Genomic DNA, 18,197 nt, shown 5'->3' on the forward strand with positions numbered 1-18,197 from the left:
GTGAAGGGACTGGAGTCCATGTTGATGAAAACACCTTGGTGGCTTCAGTGGCCAGCAGTGGCAGTGGCAGCGGGGTGATGGGGGTTGTGCCTTCCCCTGATCAGTCCGGTCACTTCCTGCAGAGGGAAGCCAGACTGCAGCTTAAGCCTGCTCCCCCTGAGGACTCCCAGACTGGGAGAAGGGGCAGTCTGGGTTGAGGGATCACCCCTCTCCCTACCCCCAGTGCACGAATTTCGTACACTGGGCCTCTAGTGGCATAATAATTGGCTATAGTCACTTTTCAGTAAGGGTGCCTGGCCCAACTGGATAGAACTGGTCCTTGTTTATCTCTGTGACTTGCTTCCTAAAGTAAACTTGTTTCTTCTTGCAAGTGTGTTTTCTTAGTAAGGGGAGGGAGAAGGACCTGGCACTTCTATTTAGGTTGTCTGCTTCATAAGTACATTGATGGCCAGAAAGTAGCTCAATACAGATAACCTCTTATTCCCAGCATGAGGAAACCTGCAGAATTACTAAAACAATCTTTATGAAAAAGATTTGGTTAAACAATGAGATATAAAGTAAAACCTAAACACAGATCAATTGGAATTAATTAAAATATTGGATTAAATAAAATACTTTAAAGTAATGACATTTTGGTCCAATTATGTTCCAAGCCTGGAGGAACAGTATTTACAGATTTGGGGGGAAAGAGAAATATTGGCAGGAGTTAAGTGTATGTGAAAGAATGATGCTGATAAATGATGCTGGTACTATTACCATAGACAGTTGGAGCATGGGCAGCCAGCAGCAAGGTGAGTACTGGACTGGCTGGCCACCCTAGAGGGTCAGGTCTGGCAGAGGTCATGGGTGTGTCAGAATCCAGGGGTGCATTCAAACTGGCTCACCCTGATGTGCAGGCACCACACCCAGTGTTGGCAGGAGGGTGAAGGCTGTGGCATATTCGGGCTTCATAAGGGCAGATCCTGCAGCACCTCCCCAACAAACTGAGTCTGATACTATAGACAGGACATGCCAGCAATTCTCCCCCATTTGTCAAGATGGCACAAGGGGAAGTTTTACACTGAGAGTGTCAAAAGCTAGAAAGATGAATGGACAGGGCCAAGAGCACCAAAATCTAGCAAGATAATTAGATAGAAAAAGAGCCCTCCCTTCCCTATTCCTATAAGAACTGCAGGCTTGAACAAGGAGGGGGAATAGTCTTTGAAATGAGAGTCCACCATTCTCCCATGTTGTGGTACCTGTATAAACCACTTTCCTTTTAAATCAGCACCTATCTCACAAGTTTGGCTTTCATTGCAGCAGGCAGCCAAACCTGCATTTCAGTTATAGGTTTTAGCAATTCTGGTGGGACAACATGGACCTCAGTAAGTCCCAAAGTGCCCGAGCTGGGGTCCTACCTCCCTGTGGCAGGCAGACCTTGTTAGCCAGACTGTGGGGACTTTCTAGCACTGTTGAGAGATTTTTTTCTGGGAATTTCCCAGCCCTCCTTCTCAAGGCATTAGCCACCTGAAATGCTTAGCTGTTGAAAGAAAATGGGTTTCTAGGGAGTAGACACAATTCAAAACTTGGTTAATTTAACCAGCATACACAACAGAAGGCCTCTATCCCTACGGTTTCATTCCACTTGGGCTTCATGCCACTTGGTCTTCATACAACTTGAATTTTATGCCACTTGGGCTTTGTGCTACCCAGGCTTTGTGCCACTTGGGTCTGGACAGAACCTTTTGTGGTAATAGTTGGCAGGATATAAGACTCTAGGACTTTCTGGTGAGCACTTGTTTGCAATAATGGAATTATGGATCCAAGTTTTACTCATCTGTTCCCATTTTGTCTTGGATCTTTCTATGTTTATGGCTTCAGGTTTGTACTTTCATGCCTTGAGGGGTTGTGCTGTTTTGACTCCTATGGGAGCACACTGGGCTGAAATTCAGCAGATTGGTCCATGTACAGCTATGATCCAATAACTAAGAAGAAATTTTTTTTCTATTGTAACACTGCTTGGCATGTGCATACTTTAGACAATGGGGAAAATTGCCCTTAAACGGTTCCCTAAATTACTACACCATCATACAGATGGAATCGTTTTGTCAGTGATCAGGGACATGGACAAAATCCCTTATGTCTAAGTGTTTATGTCTTTACACAATAAGGATTTGGCAATGAAAGGGAATAACCTAATGACGAAAAGAAAAGAACTGGCTTCAAAACCCCTGCCTCATAGTAAGAAACAGGAAGAAAAGGAAAATGAGGATATGAGTTTATTTAAGGTCCTGAACCTAGGGGACCCAGGATTAGTAGAAGAAAGATTTCCCCTGCCACCACCCCCACTGCTAGAGGGGCAACAGCGCACCACCGTATGAGGAAAAAATTATATATCTCCTCTTGAAACCTGGCAGGGCACCCAATTTAGCCAGGGAATACCCATATACTGAGCAGGACAATGCCCTTTGAGGCAATAGGTTATAGGCAGAATAAACCAGGAAGGTTAGCCTGCTGGACAATACTGGGTCCATAATTCATTTTCTACTTCAGATTTACTGAATTGGAAGAATTTCAATCTCTCATATAGGAAGGATCCTCAGAAAATGGCATATTTTATCACCTTTATTTTTGCTACTTACCATCCAAACTGGGCAGGTGTACAGACTATTCTTAACATCCTGCTAATGACAGATGAAAGGTGCCTAGTTTTAGGTAAGGCTAATAAAGGGTTCATCTCCATCATCAAGAGAATCCCAAAGGGACCCACAACCTAGCTGGGGTGATGCCCTTGATAGAGCCCAACTGGGACCCGAATGGTGGGGACCTAGGCTTCTTAGAACATTACAAAAGATGCATATTGGAAGGGCTTAAAAAGTGGATGCCTAAACAAAAGAAACGGAATATGATACAGTCCATTCAGCAAAAACCAAATGAGGATTATTCTGAATTTTAGAAAGGATTTATCAGGCCTATAGAAAGAACACTGATGCTGATACAGAAAATGTCTGGATAGTAAACATGATTTTTATTGGACAAAGCACGCAGATATCAGAAGGAAGTGTTATTGTTTAGATGGGGTATTGGTGGACATAGCCATTAAAGTTTACAATGCCTGGGAAACAAGGAAGTTGAAGCAGGCCACCATTTTCTTAGAAACAGTGCGGGAACCCAGAAGGAGAGGACGGACCCAAAAGGAAAAGGGAAAGACCCACTAGGCCCAATTAATACACCTATTGCAAAGAGGAAGGTCATTGGAAAAAAGATTGCCCAAAACTAAAAGAGAAAAATAAAAAGGCTAGAATCCCTTGCCAAAATGTTAGAAAGGAATGACAAAAACAGATCCAGAGACAGAGAAGCATCGATCAGACCATCAAATCTCAGAGGGAAGGTAGGGGAGGGTGTGGGTATGGGGGAGAGATCAACCAAAAGACTTGTATGCATGCATATAAGCATAACCAATGAACACAGACACCAGGGAGGTGAGAGCCTGAGTGGGGGTGGGGGTCGGGGAGCAATGGGGGGATAACGACACTTACATAATACCTTAATCAATAAAGAAAAAGAAATTTTAAAAAAGAAAGAAATGACAAATCTGATAAAAATTAGGTGGCCCAGGGACTCTCTAGACAAATAACGACTTATTACTATTTCCCCACAGGAGCCCCAGGTACAATTGACTATGGAGTACAAGCTAACTGACTTTCTCATAGATACATACTCAGTGCAAAATACAAAACTAACCAAAAAAAGTTCAGCTGTGATCTCAATTACTGCAGTGACCAGACAATTAAAAAAAAAAAAATAGGGCATTCCTTTAACCTCTAGAATGTCAGTTTGGTGATCAAAATATATGCAATTTTCTTTACACGCAGACTGCCTCATTTCAACATTGGGCTAAGATTTACTTTCTAAATTGCCTGTAAAGAAGTGGCATGGATCCTATGGAAGAAACAATACCCCCTTACAAAGAACTCTTTAGAGGGAATTCAATCAGTATTGCAGAAATTCTTAAAATCAGGATTAATCCAGCCATGCCAGTTTCCCTATAACACCCCATTTTTCCCGTTAAAAAGCCTCACTCTGATGAATATAAATTTGTACAGGATTTCAGGACCATAAATGATGTTGTCTAAGACATGCATCCTACAGTGCCCAACCCTTATACTTTGTTGACCACCATGCTTGAAAGTAGCAAATGGTTTTCAGACATAGACTTGAAAGATGCCTTTTTCTGCATCCCAATAGATGAACAGGTTCAACAATTATTTCCCTTTGAATGGAAGGTCCAGAAACTAAAACCATGCTCCAATACTGTTAGACTGTATCGCCACAAGAAATTCCCTGACCATATTTTGAGAAATATTAGCAAAAGACTTAAGGAATACGCCATTGAAATTGGGAATTCTTCTATAGTATGTAGACAACTTATTAGTAGCTAGCAATATTTTCAAAGACAATGTTCTCAACACCATCACAGTCCTGAATCATTTGGGCTTTGATGTGCTACTCTTCATCATTTATGTTTTTGACATCCCAAGAGAAATTTTATCTCAAGAAATTTCATCATTTGGGTCTATGTGTTTTATTACTGTGTCAATTTGCTATCTGAGTCAAGGGGAAAAAAGTGAAAATGATTTTGCAGTATTTTAATTACCAGCCAGTAAATAAAATATCTAATTTAAGACAATTTGATATACAAACGTCTAACTTATGAAATAGTTAACATTTTGAGGATAATTATCACTTTGAAAAATAATTTATCATTTTACAAAATAATTCACTACCTGTATTTCTTTATTTTTTGCTTTTACATAGTTTACCTACTAAAGTTAATATACATTTATTTACATGGATATTTTCAGGAAACATCAATCACAAACAGTGAGATACATCTTTATAGCATTCTTTCTTTCTTTTTTTTTTTAAGTTATGTATTGATTTTTGTTTGTTAATTCTCACCTGAGGATATTTCTCCATTGATTTTTGGAGAGAGTGGAAAGGAGGGGGAGAGACAGAGAGAAACATTGATGTGAGAGAGACACATTGATTGGTTGCCTCCTGCACGCCCCCTGACCAGGGCTGGGGATGGAACCTGCAACCCAGGTACTTGCCTTTGACTGGAAATCAAACCCTTCAGTTCTCGGGCTGATGCTCTATCCATTGAGCCAAACTGGCTAGGGCTATAGCATTCTTTCCTGTAAATGAGTTTTTCAAACTATATCAATGATAATTGAAGGGCTTTGAAATTTAACTTTATTTTATTAAAATTAAACTAAATTTTCTAGGCACTCTTCCACTCAACCCTGGCAATAACTAAATAACTAACTAAATAAATGTATGTGAGCTATAGCATGATCAAGAGGGTGTGAAATACAAGAAACAGTATACAAATGAAGGTGTGTTTAGGATTTTCTGTTGATAGGAATCTGAGTAGAAATGAAAAGAAACCCCAAATTTATCATTTAAAGACCTCAGAAACATCATCCTTAACTTGCAATCATGCTGTTGTTTTACGTTTTCTTATTTTTCCCCCTACTGTTCATCTTCCTTAATGTTAACTAATATCATCACATATTTAGAATAATATTTAATTCTAGAACTTCTGGTACTAACAATATCCAACACTTTGTTTAAATTCTCAGTGACCTCAGGGGCTGTTAGAAACCATCTTTTCTGGAACATTGAAAAGTATGATGTTACTGGCTTCAAATAAATTCCTCTATGATCACCATGTTCACCTGTAAAATATTATCTCCCTAACCCTGAATATAAGTAAACTACTGGGGAAAAAATTATTGTTGCCCGCATTGTTGCTGGTGTCATTTGAAAGAACAAAATAAATTTGAAATTACATTGTTATAGTTTATATATAATAGTGATGTATATGACGTTTATTTTGGGGAACAGAACAAAACAAAACTAAACAAAAAACAGCAGCAAAAAATAAATCATTGGAAAATACACCAAGTATTGAGAATAGGCCTACAATTCCCTTATTACTGTCTGTCTCGTTTGAACAATTTAGATATTTCACTATCCCCAGGGCTTATTTTGAGTCCTAACACACTTGAGATAAAGGTAAGCTTGAAGCAAGAACAACATTCATTAGCATTATTGTTCTCTCCAAACCTACCTGTCCCATTCTTAAATCCATAGGACAAAACCAGGTTTAGGAATAAGCAGTTATCAGTGCCCATAGCTTTTCTGCAAACTAAAATCTAATATATCAAGTTAAATTCTGATATTACATACCAAATTTTTAAAATCTAGATTAAAATTGAGTCTAAAGAATCACATACATTACATTGTTAATTTTGTGCCTCTTGCTTTACAATGAGAGTCACAGATGTATGGAGTTTACTTGTTTTCTCTCAAAACATAGCATTTCAAAAGTGGTAAAAATAACACAAAAAGTCATGGGACTAGAGAACCATTCACTCATTTGAATCCCAGTATTATTATGTGCACATGTTTTTGCTTATTCCATCACTTATTATGAACCCAGTCTAATTAATATTTGCCTCATTTCTTAATCTATTAAGTGGGGATAAGAATAGTAGCTACTTCAGAGTGTTGTTATGAGCAGTGCATATGTTAATACATACATAGTACGTAAAACTGGCTGGTATTGTTATTGCTGTTATTCATTATTTTGATGTATTATAATCAGAAACTAGAATTTGTAGCACTATGCAGTTTTTGGTTAATGCTAAATCATATACAATTTGTCTAGTACATGGAGGTAATTTTTAAAGTAAAACAAACTCAACATTTTTCTATTGATTTGAAATAAATGCTAATTGCATGTGGTGAGGGAACTTGCATTTCCATGATGGTTTAAATAGACACAAGTTATACAACTTAAACTTTAAAAAGTTTCCAGTACCTCAGGTGAAATACTCCACTTTCCTTTTAGTAGTTCATTGAAGGAATATTGTTAAATTGCCTTGAAAACAATAGATTACCACAAAATTTAATTACTACAAAATGTATAACAGTAACTGGAGGAAAGAAGATGAAACTACTAGGTTTATAAATGTCTTTAGAATTGACAGCAATATTGCACTAATTAAAGGTAGAATTTAGTTTTGCTTAATAATTATTAGAATTAATTTTCATCTGAATATTATGAAAACACAATCAACCACCTTGCTCTGTTTAAGGTACTTAAACTATTCTTATTGACAGTGATTCTTTTCTGGCACTAACAACTTTTGTCACCTTTTTGAAATTCAGTTCTATTCATAAAGCCTCATATTAATACTGCACCTGAAAAAGGCTGTTTAAAAATAAAACTTCAAGTAAAACTTTTTTTTTTTTTTGGTAAAATGCTAAAAATCACCAGTCATCCAAATTTATTAGGACATTTATTTACTTTCTGAAAGAAAAAACTGGTCAAACTAAAACTCTATGAAGTATACAGACTTACATTTTTAATTTTTTTTCAATCCTCACCGAGGATACCTTTATTGATTTTAGAGAGAAAAAAGAGGAGGAGGAGAGAGAGGACGAGAGAGAGAGAAATAGAGAGAGAAACATAGAACCCTCATAATCTGGGTATGTCCCCTGATGGGAATCAAACCTGCCAACTTTCTGTGTACAGGAGGACACTCCAACCAACTGAGCCATCATTTTAACGAAAGAGTTTGATCATGACCCCGACCCCATGAGAAGCCTTTCTTGCTTTAATTGTGTCCTATAATTATTCACTTTTTCTTTAGAAATAATTTGCTAATATTTGTGTTTTTTAGCTAAACCGTAGGGCTGAGTGAAAACTCCTTAATAAGTACCAATCTCTAGAGGCCTAAAAATTTATGAAAAGCTCTAATATTTTAGCTACATTAATTTTTGTAGCTAAAAATATCTACTACAAGAGTCAACTAAATCATGACGTTGAATTTGTTTTAATTGAAAAAGATAGCTAAAAATTGCCCATGTTATTGCAACAGTGCAAGATACAAGGTGAGTTTACTTATTAACAACAAAAAACCAAATTGTGAAAGCAAAAGTGGGCTGCAAAACAAGGGTTTTTGATAGCTTTTGCCTTATTTAAACGTTACACATTATTATGCTACAGTTGATAAATGCTATAGAGTGTAAGTTAGAATTTGCTTACTTGCTTTTAAACACTCCCCCAAACTCAGAACACTATAGAAAAGATATATGTCTGATAAACGCTTCCTCCTTCCTTCAAGTATCACAATCTTGTAGTCACATAATCTTCATGAATGACTGTGTTTGTGAGGCTTGCATCATAGTCTGTACTAGAGTCCTCTTTCCTTGCATGCTTCTCCTTTGGTATTATTGGAACAGTGTCTTCCACCATCACCTTCTCTGATTTGAAGGCACACATTCTCTTTCCAACTTGCAAACCTAGACTGTCCATATTCCTTTCTCGGTGGTCTACTAATATGCATTGTTCACTGAGACCAGGTATGCCCAGGTCACCCCTTGAAGATAATCCTGGAGATTCCAGTTGAATATTTCTCTCCAGTGATACCTCAGCCTGTTGACGAGCAACCTCTTCTGAAACAGAGAAGATTTGGTTTGCATTTTGCTTGGCAGCATTTTGTTTTGATCGTCTATAAAATAACCCAAAGTTTTTTATATCAGTCACAAAATTCATTTTTCTCTGTTTCTCCCGCAGGCGTTCCTGCACCACCAGTGCAGAACCATTGCTTATGTTGTGTCTTTCTGCGGTAATTGCTGCTGATCGAGGATGGATCAGGGTGGTTAAATCGAAAAGGCTGAAGTTCTTCTTGTCTTTGCTGGTAACTTCGTTATCACTCTTTTCACCTGAGTCTGCTGAATTAGAAGTGTCCTTCATGGTCTGAGCAGATTGTATTGTAGAGAGTTTGCTTCCTCTTAGTAACCCCAGGACTTCAAAGCGGAAACTAGAAATGTCTTGCTTTAGTTCCTAAGTGAAATTTAAAATGATGAAATTTGTGACTTAAATAAACATTAGTAAACATCATTTGTTCATTTCATACATGGGGCTGATGTGTTTCACACATTTTTAAGAACTAGGATTCCACTCTGCTGTGGTTCTATCTAGAATTTCTAGTTTTCTTCCTGGTACTTGTGTCATTGTGATATCTATTAATTTCCTATGCAAGGTCTGTAGTAATAAGGACACTTCCTAAGGTTCATGTGAAAAGAAACAGGATGACTTTTCTTTTTCACTGCTGCATAGTCAAGTATATTGTTGTTGGTGTTTTTTTGTTTGTTTGTTTGTTTGTTTTTTGTTTTTTTTGGGGGGGAAACATTTTCAAATACTTCCTCTTCAAATACCCATCTCCTTTCAAATCACTTCACACTCTCTCTGGGATACATTTTGCAAATATTTTTAACATAGGTATATTTTGCTGTCCAAAGGGACATATATAGCAAAACAAAGTGAAGCCTGCCCTTTCTAGGGTTAGCAGTAACTTTCCATTATTTACTACCTTAAAGTTGATTTTTAACCCAGTATCTCGGTTAGCTACAAAATGTTACAAATTGGTTCATTCAATTAGACAGCATTTCTGAGATTCATCCTTTTTCTTCTCTTTTTGGATATCTGAATTCTCAGCTCTAATCTAATGGTGGCCTTTAAGGTGGGCCCCTGCCTCCAACCTATCTCCCAAAGTACCAAGGACTATCTAATTCTAAAATTTGGATGTTGTGCCTGTAAAGAACATTTTGGATCCTCGCCAACTATAAAGGTGCTTTAAGTTTTGTAATTTATCTATCTTCTTACCTAAGTGGCTGGTTATATTTGTTCTCTGTCAAACTTGCTACTTTTCTCTGTTAAAGGTCTCCTGTAGGATTTTTTTTATTTGTTAGATTTTGCCGATAAGATCTTATTGACTTTAATCATTCCTCCAAAATAGCAAAAAACTCAGGCAGAATAACAGAGGTATTTTACACACATGATATATTTATATTTATTTATATATTTCATGTATTCCACCTATTTCCTCTGGTTACAATAAAAATAAAACTCAGGGAAAAACACTAAGTTTATAAGTTACAATTAAGTGCAAATTTTTCTTCTATCAAAGCTGTGCAAAACAAAGATTTTGTTTTTGTTTTTAGCAAGTTGGTTACTAAACATTTCAGGATTAGAAATCAGCCTGAAATTTCAAAAACTAAAGCTCACTCAGTAGTAGGATAGGCAGTCAGAATGCCAGGATTTTCTATGCCTTCAATAAAGTCATCTCGACATTTGAGAGTAAGTATATTTGAAAACAATGCATTTTGAGAAGAAATGTCATCACTCTTTTGGATAATACAATAGTGCTTTAATTTAGAAGACACAAAATCTAGCTGGAACACACAGCTGTGTTTCCAGTTTTGATTGTCAATGTGCTATGTCAGATTCCATGCTCTGCAGAATCAGCTTCTTGGTGATTTCATCATTAAAGTAAAATTAGGTACCTTAAAGTTTTCTTCAGTCAGGCCTTCTTCTGTTTTGGCATCTCTAATCATTGCAGCAACATATCGCTTCACCAGGTTCCTCATAACTTCCTGAGGTATTTAAAAATAACACAAATGATATTCAATGCATATATATGATTTCTTTCTTTGGTTAGTTCTGAAAACGGAACTGTATTTTAATGCAAATTTCAAGATATAATATATGATTAACTTACTTGATACTGGTGATGTTTTCTCAAATTATCAGCAGTTCGCCTCTGAAAAGGGAAAGGATGTTTACCATTCTATAAAATAATTAATTTGTTCTTTTAATGAAGAATATTTTTTAATTTTTTCAGAGGGAGAATTTAATTAGACAGTGGAAAGTGCCAGAAAGTGCTTCACATGAATCAAAAGAATGAGTGAACCAAAAGAGCAAATGCAAGGTTATAACCTGTATGGAATTTGATATACAAAATAAGTTTAAAATAATGTAAATGTTGCTTTTCTAACATAAGGAGATAGGGAAATCAGTAATTATAGTTGACAGACATCTGAAATCACTTGAAATGATGCTAAGAAAAACAGATGGGCCAAATCAAATTGAAAAATAGAAAAAATGTCAAATAAAAATTCAATAGAATAATAGCTATTATTATCTACACTAATAAAAGACAAACATGCAAATTGACCGTACCTCCGCTATGCACACAAGCCACACCCACCAGCCAATCAGGAGCGAGTATGCAAATTAACCCAACCAAGATGGCTGCAGCCACGGAGCAAGCAGGAGGCTTGGGTTTCCCCAGCAATGGAGGAAGCCGAGCTTCCCACCTGCTCTGGCCAGCCCTGGCCTCTGCTCAAGGCTACAAAGTTTCATTTATAAAAGATAAATAAATCCCAACAAAAATGGCTGCGGCCACAGAGCGAGCAGGAGGCTTGGGTTTCCCTGGCAATGGAAGAAGTCAAGCTTCCTGGCTGACCCTGGACTCCGCTCAAGGCTACAAAGTTTCAATTATAGAAGACTAGCATTCTCGTTGCAGGAAAAATCCTGCAATAGGGTTTCCTGCTGCACTCTACCCCACCCCGCCTCCGCTCCTCCCTTGTCCCCCGGCCCGCCTTCTCCACCAGCCCGCCCCGCCTCCACTACTCCCTTGTCCCCTGGCACGCCTTCTCCGCCAGCCCTCCCCGCCTCCACTCCTCCCTTGTCCCCCGGCCCGCCTTCTCCGCCAGCCCTCCCCACTCTCCTTCCTTCTCTCCCAGCCCCACCTCCGCTCCTCCCTTCTCCTCCCCCTGCCTTGCTTGCTTCTCCACAGCTTTGCTCCCTTCAGCATCTCTTGGCTTCTTTCTACGCTGTCTTGATATGCAAATTAGCCACCATCTTTGTTGGGGTAATTTGCATACTCGTCCTGATTGGTTGGTGGATGTGGCTTGGTTGGTGGGCGTGGCTTGGGCATAGCGAAGGTGCGGTCAATTTGCATATTTGTCTATTATAAGGTAGGATAAATAAATCCCAGATACCAGGGCCTCTGCTTGGGTTGCCGGGGGGCATGGACAGCCTGCAAACCACTACAGGCCCCTCGCCCAGGCCACCCCATGCCCCAAGGGAACCCCCACTCTGATCCGAGATACACTTCAGGGCAAGCCGGCCCCCACCCATACACCAGGCCTCTATCCTATCTAACAAAAGAGTAATATGCAAATTGACCATCACTCCAATACACAAGATGGCTGCCCCCATGTGATCAAAGATGGCTGCCCCATGTGGACACAAGATGGCCAGCAGGGGAGGGCAGTTGGGAGGGACCAGGCCTGCAAGGGAGGGCAGTTGTGGGTGATCAGGCCAGCAGGGGAGGGCAGTTGGGAGAGACCAGGCCTGCAAGGGAGGCAGTTGGTGGTGATCAAGCCTGCAGGGGAGGGCAGTTAGGGGTGACCAGGCTGGCAGAGGAGGGAAGTTGGGGGCGACCAGGCCTGCAGGGAAGGGCAGGTGGGTGGGACCCAGGCCTGCAGGGGAGAGCAGTTGGTGGGGACCAGGCCTGCAGGGGAGGGCAGTTAGGGGTGACCAGGCCTGCAGGAGAGGGCAGTTAGGGGCAATCAGGCTGGCAGGGCAGCAGTTAGGCATAAATATGGCTGTCAGGGGAGTGGTTAAGGGGTGATCAGGCTGGCACGCAGAAGCGGTTAGGGCCAATCAGGAGGGCAGGCAGGTGAGCAGTTGGGAGCCAGCAGTCCTGGATTGTGAGAGGGATTAATCCAAACCAAGATGGCTACAGCCACTGAGAGCAAGGTTTCCTAGGTAACAGAGGAAGCCAAGCTTTCCGCCTGCCCTTGCCAGGCCTAAGCCTCCACTCAAGCTACAAAGTTTCAATTATAGAAGGTAAACAAATTTAAACAGAATGGCAGCAGAACGGAGCTTGAGAGAGCAGGCCAGGGTTGCCGCCGGCAACAGGGGAAGGAAAGCTTTCCACACACCCTGGCCAGGTCCAACTGCTTAAGGCAACAAAGTTTCAATTATAACCCCAACACAAATGGTTGCTGGCCTCGGAGGGAGCCCCAGGCTTGGCTCTGCTCCAGGCTACAAAGATTCAATTGTAGAAGGAAAATAAATTCCAGATACCAGGGCCTCTGCTTGTGTTGCCAGGGGGTGTGGCCGGCCTGCAAACCACCACAGGCCCCTCGCTCAGGCCGGCCCACGCCCCAAGGGAACCCCCACCTGATCCGGGACACCCTTCAGGGCAAACCAGCTGGCCCCCACCCCTGTACCAGGCCTCTATCCTATCTAATAAAAGAGTAATATACAGATTGATCATCACTGCAACACACAATATAGCTGCCCCCATGTGGTCAAAGATCCTGCTCCCATGTGGACACAAGATGACCACCACAAGATGGCCAGCAGGAGAGGGCAGTTAGGAGGCACCTGGCCTGCAAGGGAGGGCAGTTGAGAGGGACCAGGCCTGCAAGGGAGGGTCAGTTGGAGGTGATCAACCCTGCAAGAGAGGGCAGTTACGGGTGACCAGGCCGGCAGAGGAGGGAAGTTGGAGGCAAACAGGCTGGCAGCAGAGTGGTTAGGGGGAGATCAGGCTGGCAGGCAGAAGCGGTTAGGGGCAATCAGGAAGGCAGGCAGGCAAGCAGTTGGGAGCCAGCAGTCCTGGATTGTGAGAGGGATGTCTGACTGCCCGTTTAGGCCTGATCCCGGTGGGTCCCATATTGGAGAGGGTACAGGCTGGGCTGAGGGACAACCCCTCTCCATGCACAAATTTCGTGCACCGGGCCTCTAGTCTATAATAATAAAAGTTTAATATGTTAATTAGACTGGACAGCCAAACGACCTTTTGGACATCATTTTGGATGAAGCCATGGTGGCGGGGGCCCAGGCAGGGGCGATTAGGGACAAACAGGCAGGCAGGCGAGTGGTTAGGGGTGATGAGGCAGGCAGGCACAGTGGTTAGGGGCGATCGGGCAGGTGAGCAGTTAGGAGCCAGCAGTCACAGATTGCGAGAGGGATGTCTGATTGCCGGTTTGCAAAGGAGTCCCAGATTGTGAGAGGGTGCAGGCTGGGCCGAGGGACTCCCCCTCCCCCAGGCACAAATTTTGTGCACCGGGCCTCTAGTATCCAAATAAAACCAAAACACTAATTCAAAAAATATATATGCATCCTATGTTCATTGCAGCATTATTTAGAATAGCCAAGATATGGAAGCAACCCAAGTGCCCCTCAATAGATGAGTGAATAAAATGCTGTGGTACATTTACACAATGGAATACTATTGGACCATAAAAAAGATGAAATCTTACCCTTTGCAATAGCATAAATGGACCTAAAGGGTATTATGCTTAGTGAAATAAGGCATACAGAAAAGATAAGTGCCATATGATTTCATTTATATTTGGAATCTAATTAACAAAATAAACCAAATAATAAAATAAAAATTGACTCATACATACATAGAACAGACTTATAGTAGTCAGAGGGGAGGGATATTGGCGGCTGGGTGAAAAAGGTGAAGGGATTGAGCAGAAAATATTTTTAGTTGCAGAATGTTCACAGAGGTATAGATTATAGAATAGGGAATATAGTCAATAAAATAAGCCTATCTAATAAAAGAGCAATATGCAAATCGACTGTACCTTCGCCACACCCACAAGCCACACCCACAAGCCAATCAGGAGTGAATATGCAAATTAACCCAACCAAGATGGTTGGAGCCACAGAGAGAGCAGGAGGGAGGCTTGGGTTTCCCCAGCGATGGAGGAAGCCAAGCTTTCCGCACACCTTGGCCTGGCTTGGCCTCTGCTTAAGGCTACAAAGTTTCAATTATAGAAGATAAATAAATCCCAACAGAAATGGCTGCCACCATGGAGTGAGCAGAAGGCTTGGTTCCGCTCCAGGCTACAAAGTTTCAATTGTAAAAGATAAATAAATCCCAGATACCAGGGTCTCCGCTTGGGTCTCCGGGGGCATGGCTGGCCTGCAACCCACCACAGGCCCATCGCCCAGGCTTCCCCATGCCCCAAGGGAACCCCCACCCTGATCCAGGACACCCTTCAGGGCAAGCCCGCCCCCACCCATGCACCAGACCTCTATCCTATCTAATAAAAGAATAATATGCAAATTGACCATCACTCTAACACAGAAGATGGCTGCCCCTATGTGGTCAAGATCCTGCCCTCATGCGAACACAAGGTGGCCACCACAAGATGGCCAGCAGGGGAGGGCAGTTGGGAGGGACCAGGCCTGAAAGGGAGGGCAATTGTAGGCAATCAGGCAAGCAGGAGAAGGCAGTTGGGAGGAACCAGGCTTGCAAGGGAGGGCAGTTTGGGGCAATGAAGCCTGCAGGGGAGGGCAGTTAGGGGTGATCAGGCTGGCAGAGGAGGGAAGTTGGGGGTGACTGGGCCTGCAGGGAAGGGCAGTTGGGGGGGACCCAGGCCTGCAGGGGAGAGCAGTTGGGGAGGACCAGGCCTGCAGGGGAGGGTAGTTAGGGGTGAACAGGCCCGCAGGGGAGGGCAGTTAGGGGCAATCAGGCTGGCAGGGGAGCAGTTAGGCATCAATCTGGCTGTCAGGGGAGTGGTTAAGGGGTGATCAGGCTGGCAGGCAGAAGCGGTTAGGTCCAATCAGGAAGGCAGGCAGGCGAGCAGTTGGCAGCCAGCAGTCCTGGGTTGTGAGAGGGATGTCCAAGAGGCAGTTGGACATCCCTCAAGGGGTCCCAGATTGGGCTGAAGTACACCCCTCCCCCCGTGCACGAATTTCATGCACCGGGCCTCTAGTCCTATATAATAAAGAGGTAATATGCAAATTTATGATCACGTCCTTGCACAAGATGGCCGCCACTATGTGTTCACAAGATGGCCAGCAGGGGAGGGCAGTTGGGGTGATCAGGCCTGTAGGGGATGGTAGTTAAGGGTGACTGAGATGGCAGAAGAGGGCAGTTGGGGGTACCGGGCCTGCAGGGGAAGGCAGTTGTGGGTGACTGGGCCTGCAGGGGAGGGCAGTTGAGGGTGACTGGGTCGTTAGCAGAGGGCAGTTGGAGGGGACCGGGCCTGCAGGGGAAGGCAGTTGGGGCTGATCAGGCCAGCAGGGGAAGGCAGTTAGGGGCAGCCAGGCCTGTATGGGAGGGCATTTAGGGGTGACGAGGCTGGCAGGGGAGGGCAGTTTAGGGTGACTGGGCTGGCAGGGGAGGGCAGTTGAGGGCAATCAGTCTGGCCGGGGAGTAGTTAGGCATCGATTGGGCTGGCAGGGGAGTGGTTAGGGGTGATCAGGCTGGCAGGTAGTCAGGCAAGTGGTTGAGAGCCAGCAGTCGCAGATTATGAGAGGGACGTCTGAATGTCGGTTCAGGCCCGATCTTACAGACAGTCAGACATCCCGCAAGGGGTCCCAGGCTGGACTGAGGAACACCCCTCTCCAGTGCATGAACTTTTTTGCCCTAGGCCTCTAGTATTATGACAAATATGTTTGGGGCAAGGTGGGTACTTGAAGCAGTGGGGATAACATTCTGCAAAGGTCATGATTTCCTAACCACTTTGCTGTATATCTGAAACTAATATAGAATAACATTGAATGTCAATTGTAATTGAAAAATTTATATATATATTTATATATAGACCTTGCTGCTGGGGCCCTGTCAACCCCAAATCTAGTTCACCTGCACCCTGGACCCAGACAGGAGGGAGGAGGGAGCCCGATTCCTCATGGAGTTGGCCATTGGTTAGCTTGCTGCTGAAGCCCTGACAGCCCCGAAGCTCTTTCACCCGCACCCCAGACTCAGACAGGAGGTAGGAGGGAGCTCAATTCCTCGCAGAATTGGCAGTTGGTCCCTCCCACTGGCAGGCCAGCCTCCCTGATTGGCCCTGATTGGGGGGCTGGCTGGGCAACCTCCTGTGGTCCTTCTCCCCCTGTGTGCCGGCCCCCCTGATTGTCCCTGATGGCAGGCCAGGCCAAGGGACCCCACCCATGCACAAATTCGTGCACCGGGCTTCTAGTATGTGTGTGTGTGTGTATGTGTGTGTGTGTGTGTGTGTGTGTGTGTTATATTAATTAAACACTTTGGTGAAGTATTGCATAACATATTTTTACTTTATTTAAGTGATCCAAACTCTGGAGCCACAAGTAGAAACACTAGTTTTATTTTAGTTTAAATAGCTGATCCAGACACCAGTGATTTTGTAAACAGGAGTTTCTAATTAAAGCTACAAGCTATAAGTGCTTGTTAAAATGGAGATTCCCTATGATTCTAGTACACATTAAAGTTTGAGAACCAGTGCTTTAATACTGAGAGTGTTTTGATGATAAAATGAGATTAAGCAAAAAATTTCCAAATAGGTTGTCCCTTTGGTAGGATTTTTATGATTTCCCAGAGAGAAGCCATTTCTCAATGAGTTTTCTTTCTATAGTAAAGGTTTTGATCAATAAAATATTTCTGCTTCATTTATGCTTTCCCCCAGAAAGTATTCCAAATGAAAGGTTAATTTACCTGGAATACCTAATTATCCATATAAGAAAGTCCTGTTAGATCTGATCAAATAATTGAATTGATACTCCCTCCCCTGGGAACTGACCTGTAGACTACTTCACAGCCATTTTCTTTTGCTTAGACCACATTCCATTTGCTAAGACCACTATCTTTCACCTTAGGACTTGCCCAGGATATGGACCTGCCCAGAGAATTCCCTGCCAAAAAAGATTGCCTAGAGTCCTATATATGAAAAGATGTTCAACCTCACTGCCAATCAGGGAAATGCAAATGAAAACTACAATGAGATACCACCTTACACCAGTTAGAGTGGCCATTATCAACAAGAAAAACAACAGCAAGTTTTGGAGATATTGCGGAAAACAGGGAACTCTCATTCACTGCTGGTGGGAATGTAGACTGGTACAACCACTATGGAAAGCAGTCTGGCGTTGCCTCAAAAAATTAAAAATAGAGCTACAATATGACCCAACATCCCCCTTCCTCAGTATATACCCAAGAAACTCAAAATCATTTATACGCAAAGATATATGCACCCCTATGTTCATTGCAGCATTATTCATAGTGGCCAAGACTTGGAAACAGCCAAAGTGCCCTGTGATAGAGGACTGGATAAAGAAGATGTGGTATGTATACACAATGGAGTACTACACGGCCATAAGAAAGGATGAAATAGCACCATTTACAACAAGATGGATGGACCTTGAAAACATTATGCAAAGTGAAATAAGTCAGACTGAAAAAGCTAAGAACTATATGATTTCACTCATATGTGGAATATAAAACTGAAACTTATGAACACAAACAGCAGTGTGGTGATTGCCAGAGTGAGGGGTGTGAGGAGAGAAA

General features: G+C 42.4%; 1 protein-coding gene across 2 annotated transcripts in view; it reads right to left on the reverse strand.

The window, feature by feature from the left end:
• Positions 1–8,179: 8,179 nt before the first annotated feature.
• Positions 8,180–18,197, reverse strand: part of TRPC4 (transient receptor potential cation channel subfamily C member 4) — a 370,139-nt gene continuing 360,121 nt past the window's right edge. For both annotated transcript variants that reach the window (XM_054720360.1, XM_008159223.3), the window contains 3 exons: positions 10,617–10,658; positions 10,402–10,491; positions 8,180–8,899 (listed from right to left, as the gene is read on the reverse strand). In XM_054720360.1, coding sequence (XP_054576335.1) covers positions 8,180–8,899; positions 10,402–10,491; positions 10,617–10,658 — 852 coding nt within the window. The remainder of the gene's footprint in view (positions 8,900–10,401; positions 10,492–10,616; positions 10,659–18,197) is intronic.

This window comes from Eptesicus fuscus, chromosome 8, assembly GCF_027574615.1.
Source record: "Eptesicus fuscus isolate TK198812 chromosome 8, DD_ASM_mEF_20220401, whole genome shotgun sequence".
NCBI classification, from domain to species: Eukaryota; Metazoa; Chordata; class Mammalia; order Chiroptera; family Vespertilionidae; genus Eptesicus; species Eptesicus fuscus.